At 39.0% G+C, this 6,000-nt stretch overlaps 2 protein-coding genes across 2 annotated transcripts; both read right to left on the bottom strand.

The window, feature by feature from the left end:
• Nucleotides 1-521: 521 nt before the first annotated feature.
• Nucleotides 522-3,998, bottom strand: SAPINGB_P001517 (uncharacterized protein; the record flags this gene model as incomplete). Its single annotated transcript, XM_031996238.1, has 4 exons — nt 522-3,405; nt 3,467-3,702; nt 3,763-3,804; nt 3,915-3,998. The coding sequence occupies 4 exons, from the start codon at nt 3,996-3,998 to the stop codon at nt 522-524; spliced, it is 3,246 nt and encodes a 1,081-aa protein (XP_031852129.1).
• Nucleotides 3,999-5,033: 1,035 nt separating this feature from the next.
• SAPINGB_P001516 (uncharacterized protein) lies at nt 5,034-5,510 on the bottom strand (the record flags this gene model as incomplete). Its single annotated transcript, XM_031996237.1, has 1 exon — nt 5,034-5,510. The coding sequence occupies one exon, from the start codon at nt 5,508-5,510 to the stop codon at nt 5,034-5,036; it is 477 nt and encodes a 158-aa protein (XP_031852128.1).
• Nucleotides 5,511-6,000: the final 490 nt, after the last annotated feature.

Raw genomic sequence — 6,000 nt, 5'->3', positions numbered from 1 at the left:
ATGTATTTTTTTTATCTAGTTTGTAGGCTACAAGTCCCATAGTACAATCCGTCGCATTGTGGAATAAAGATAGTTGATTCATATGGAATGACAAAGTTGCAGACACCCTCGACACTCCTTTCAGCTATCTCTAGGTGGAGCAAAAACTATTTTGGATTTGTTATCAACAAGGCTGTATTCCCCTTCCCTGATTGCACCTACGGACCTGGCTTTTCACACCTTCTTGATAACTATGTTGAAATTCAAACCTCTCGTCTTTAAAATACTAATGAGGCCTGCGGCATTGATTCTATATACCTATACTTATCCAACAAACTTCACCTTTTAATGGGAAACAACCCCATCAAAGTATACCAAAATAAACGATGTAAGTCCAAATGATTCATTTTAATAGTATATAAAAGACAATAATTGAGAAAAAGAAAATATATATATAAAGATATTGATAAAAAAACACACACACACACACATACACAGATCTAATAAGATTTGTGAAAAAAAAAATTTTTTACCCCATTTGCTTAAGAATCAAAATCACATGACAATTCTCCATTGAAGTTACCATGATCAACAACGTTAGTAGATCCAAGCCTGGAAACAAGCTCCCGAATGTCGCGGAAATAAGAATCACTAGTGTCAACGTGACTTGATGTCCGGTTAAGAGAATGAACCGTCTTAGGCGAAATAGTGCCAGCCTCTAGATCCTCAAAATCAGCAGAGTCGGTCTTACGCTCGCTTTCAGATCGAGGAACTTCCTCTCCAAATCCAGCACCATCGTCGCTATAGTAGCTAGAAATTGTGTCAGAACGCGATGGTGGGCCCATGGAAATACCCGAGGAATGTGTGCGACGCTGAAGTCTAATGCTGACAGCACTCTTGCGACGAGCGTGGTGACGGCCGGTAATTACCTCGTCATCAAAGTAGTGCTCAGCAGCACTAAGGGGTGTTTTAGGTGTCTGTGGCATAGTGCACGATACGCCAGTATCATGAATAATCTTGGCAACAAGAGAAGTCCAGCCACATTGGTGAGAAGCACCGAGACCACGGCCAGTGTCAGCTTCAAAAAACTCATAGAAAAAAACATAGTCACGCCAATGAGGGTCATGGTTAAGCATATTATTGCCACCATTAATAGCACGTTCACCACCAGTATCTCTAGAAAAGAGATTAATGAGACGGTGCTGAACAACTTCAGCGGCATTGGCCAAGTTCATATAGTTTCCAGAGCCCTTAGGACATTCCACCTTCAAGGTATCACCATAATACATGTAGAAACGTTGAAGCGACTCAATGAGAAGGAAATTTGTGGGGAACCAAATAGGACCTCTCCAGTTAGAGTTACCACCAAAAAGACCAGAGTTAGAATCGCCAGGAACATAGTCAACAGTAAAGACCTGGCCATTGACTTCCATGGAGTAGGGATTTTCCTTATGGTACTTAGATAAGGATCGAATACCATGATCACTCAAAAACTCACCCTCGTCAAGCATGCGTTCCAAAATCTTTTCAAGACGTTCACGATCGACTAATGCAAGAAGCATGCGTTCCCCAGTACCTCTTTGTGACATGGAGGCAATATTGCGTTCAGTGATGCCTCGGCGATTGTCAGTAAACCACTTGACACGCTTACTGAAAGACTTGAATTTCTTCAAAATCTGAGGTTCTAACGTGAGAGAGGCGTAAAGAGGAATTAGACCAACAAGTGATCTGACTGGGAGTTGTTGACTCCAAGGGCCACCCCAAGAAATAGCATCATAGTAAAAGCCATCTTCATCGTTCCAAAGAGGCTTCTCAACGCCACCTCCAGATCGGAAACTCATAGCATCAGCAATGAACATGAAATGCTCAAAAAACTTAGAAGCAATGTCTTCATAAACAGGACGGTGTTTAGCGAGTTCAAGAGCAATATTGAGCATCTGGAGACAAAAGAAGGCCATCCAGCCAGTACTATCTGCCTGCTCAAGAACACCACCAGTGGGGAGAGGCTCTGATCTGTTGAAGAGACCAATATTATCCAAACCAAGAAAGCCGCCTTCAAAGACATTCTTGCCGTCTCCATCCTTTCTGTTTACCCACCAGGTAAAGTTCAGCAAAAGCTTTTGGAATACACGCTCCAAAAAGTCAATGTCTTCGTTACCAAACATTTTGCGTTCAATCTTAAAAGTTCGAAAAGTGGCCCAAGCATGAACAGGTGGGTTGACATCTGAAAAGTTCCACTCATAAGCAGGAATCTGACCATTGGGATGCATGTACCACTCACGGGTAAGAAGGTCCAGTTGCTTTTTGGCAAACTCCGGGTCTACCATGGCCAATGGAATGCAGTGGAAGGCCGAGTCCCATGCGGCAAAGAATGGGTACTCCCACTTGTCAGGTAACGACAGGATATCATCAATGTGCAGATGTTTCCAATGCTGATTACGGACATTGGCTCGTTCAGGAGGTGGTGGTGGATTTTCAGGGTCACCGTTTGCCCATTGGGAATGGATAAAGTGGTAAAATTGCTTTGTCCAAAGCATACCAGCTAGTGCCTGGCGCTGGATGCATCTAAGATCATCGGAGATAGGGGAAGGGCTGATGCGCCAATAAAAGTCATCAGCCTCATCTTGGCGCTGATCCATAATCTTGTCAAACTCCTCTTCGTCAAACTCTGAGGGGTTAACAGGCTTATTGTTGGAGTACTTGAATCTCACAGTGACAAAATCGCCAGGAGGAATACCATCACCAGAGTCAAAAGCATACCAAGCACCCACTTTAGTACCTTTGTTGGCAGGGTTAACAGTCTTCAAGTTATCATTAATGATGTAATCGTGGAAAGCGTCCTTGACGTAAGGAGATTCATTCTTGACGCCGTAAAGTTTCTTCTTGTTGGTTTCGTTGTTGGTAAACAACAGAGTAGGGAAGACATCATCGCCAGAATCATCATTCTGGTTATAGTCATCATCGGAGCTCGGAGTGGGAGCATCTTCGTAGTCAAAGCCCGGAGAGGGGGCCATATGAAGGTAGCGTTCACCAAGACGCCAGTGCTTGGATGTGACAACAGTCTCAGAAGTAGCCTCTAAAGAAGGGATAGGGTGGTCCTTTTCAGACTCAATTCCCCAGCCCCATGTATTTCTGAACCAAACCTGAGGGATGATGTGTAGAGGAGCAGCTTCAGGGCCACGGTTATATGCGGTAATTCTAAAAAGAAGCTCTTCTTCATTGTCTTCGTCCTTTGCCATTTCAATGAAGATGTCAAAGTACCGATTATCGTCAAATGACCCAGCATCGAAAATCTCATACTCGGGTTCTAATCGGCTGCGATTGGCGTTTTCCTTGGCTAGTTGTTCATAGGGATACTTCTTTTGAGTATATTTGTACAAGTATTTCATGTACGAGTGGGTAGGGAGGTTATCAAGATAAAAGTATCTATAATAGCGATGTTAGTTGGACTTTAGTTGTAGAAAAAAAATAAAAATAAAATACGTACGCCTCTTTTACATCTTCACCGTGATTTCCTTGGTGGCCTGTCAAGCCAAACAAACGTTCCTTTAGAATATCGTCTTTTTCGTTCCAAAATGCAAATGAAATACAAGTGAGTTGGTGGTTGTCGGAAACACCAGCAATACCGTCTTCACCCCATCGGTATACTCTCGATCTAGCATGGTCATGTGGGAAATCACTCCAAGCATCGCCATTTGCAGAGTAGTCTTCACGAACGGTGGCCTAACATGAGTTGTTAGGAAGATTGAAAAGAAAAAAAAAATTGGTTTCATAATTACTTACCCATTGACGTTCAGAAAGATAAGGGCCCCAGCGTTTCCAGTACTATTTAAAAAAGTTTGTTAGTATATAAACTAAATTGTAACAGTAATCATTTTTTGAGCCTTTTTAAAAAAAAAAAAAAAAAAGGTCCACCATATACTCTCGAGACAAACCCTTCGTACCTTTTCCTTTTTTCTATCTTGTCGAAGGCGCTGTTCCTCGACAGTAAGGTACTCTTTACCGTTGCTAATGACCATTTTAAAGTCAATTAGCTCTCAATTGAAGAAAGGTGGCGAAAAAAAAGGTAAATGATGAGTTGTATAATATATATTGAACTGTTTAAAGAAAAAAAAAAAAGCAAGTGCAAGAATCAAACCAATCAAAGCTTTAAAACTCCAATTAAACGTTCATGCAGTGTTTGAAACAAAAATTAGGCAATTTTTAATGAGATGATGATTGATTGAAGGTCGTGAAGAAAGTAAAATGGAGGAGAATTGAACTGTTTATATAGAAAAGGAAGAAAAGGAAAAAAAAAAAAAATTGGAGGGGAAAAAATAAAAAAAGGGGAGGGGAAACGAACAAAAAAAAAAAAAAAAAAAAACCAAGGATTACGTAATTGGCCACTAAGATAAGATATCGCAACTTTATGTGGTACGTCCCCGGGATATATATTGAAATCGTATCCCTAATAAAGACTATCAAAAGTTAAGGTGTTACCTTTTTGTTCTTTTTTTTATTTTCTTGCTTGCAGCCCCTATATATATATAAATATCTTAAGGTTCTCGGTATCTTTCCTAAATAGATGTTTTGACAAAAGTGTTTTAGGTCTAGAAAAGGCTTGTTGATGACAAGGTTGCTATTCTATGAGCCAGGAACCTTGAATAATTAAGTTTTTTTTTTTTTTTTTCCCAAGACTTGCTTGCTATTGTTAAATCAAGCAAAATCGATGGGCTTTTCATTGTAAAAGCTTTAAACATCAGCCGCACTTATACACATGTATATGTTAATATGCTAGTATGCTAGTATGCTAGCTATTTGACAGGTTTATATAAAGACATTTAAATTATTAAGCTTTAATCTGATTTAGGTGCATTGAGTTCGATTAATTGCAATAAAAACACAAAGTGTATATATAAGCATGGAACATTCACAATTTGAATAAATATTATATATTTTTTAAAAAATGACCTACATCACATGCATTAAGCTTTATAATATACAAATAAATAAACAAACAAACAAATAAACAAACAAACAAAAAACAAAAAACAAAAATTATCGACTATTACTGATTACTGACTTTTGCGACGAACATGTTTCCCGCTTTGCTTTCTTGAATGATTTATAAGACTATTAGCTCTCAAGACCATATCTCGCGTGTCAAGTGTATTCAAAAATGTTGCAAACACAATCATGTCATCATCATCAATGTCTGCCTCAATAAGCTCGCCAATGTCAACAACACTAGATTCCTGCTCCCGTTGTGAACTCATTAAAACTTTCTGCTGCTGTTGCTGCAAGTTTTTCTCATCATGATTATGATTGTTAGTACTATTAGTAGTACTACTTGTTGCATTCGGCTCTTTAAGAAGAGCTTGATAGCTACTGACATCTCTCCGTGGATAACTGCTTTTAAAACAAAGGGTTGGAGGTGCAAGCTCAGATTCAGGCTTTGTTCTTTTGTGCTTGGTAGTGCGACTCTTGGGTTTTGGGACCATGATAGAATCTTCAGGAACGCATTCTAACCGAGTTTTGGGAGACCAGCTCATTCTTTTCGGAGGACTATGGAATTTGTTATGTAATTCAGGAAAACCGATTGGATCCGCAGACATTATGGGGCTCATCATCATCTTGGTAGTGGCAGTAATTTCCGGTAAATACAAGTTAAAAAGTTGTTATTCATTTGAAAATTGTAGCTATTCACTACAATTTAATTTATTTCGCAAAGAAAAAAAAAAAGGAAGAGAAGAAGAGATTGAAGTATGTTGAGTGTTTAGTATAACTTAATCACTTGAATCGTTTATCAAACTTGTTTTTTTTTTTGTTTGATTAGGAAATATATATCTTTCTTAAATGTGAAAAGATTATGCAATTTCAAAAAAAAAAAAGAAAAAAAAGTAAATGCGCATTTGGCCGGAAATTCGTTTGATTTTATATTGAGAAAACCTTTCTTTCCACAAGCCACAAGCCACAAGCCACACACACAAGCCACACCCTTTAAAAAAGAGTTAAATACCAATGACATGAAGACATCTTTGT

The sequence above is a fragment of the Magnusiomyces paraingens genome, assembly GCF_902498895.1.
Source record: "Magnusiomyces paraingens strain CBS 517.90 genome assembly, contig: contig1, whole genome shotgun sequence".
In the NCBI taxonomy this organism is placed as follows: domain Eukaryota; kingdom Fungi; phylum Ascomycota; class Dipodascomycetes; order Dipodascales; family Dipodascaceae; genus Magnusiomyces; species Magnusiomyces paraingens.
This window is presented reverse-complemented; position numbering and strand designations above follow the sequence as displayed.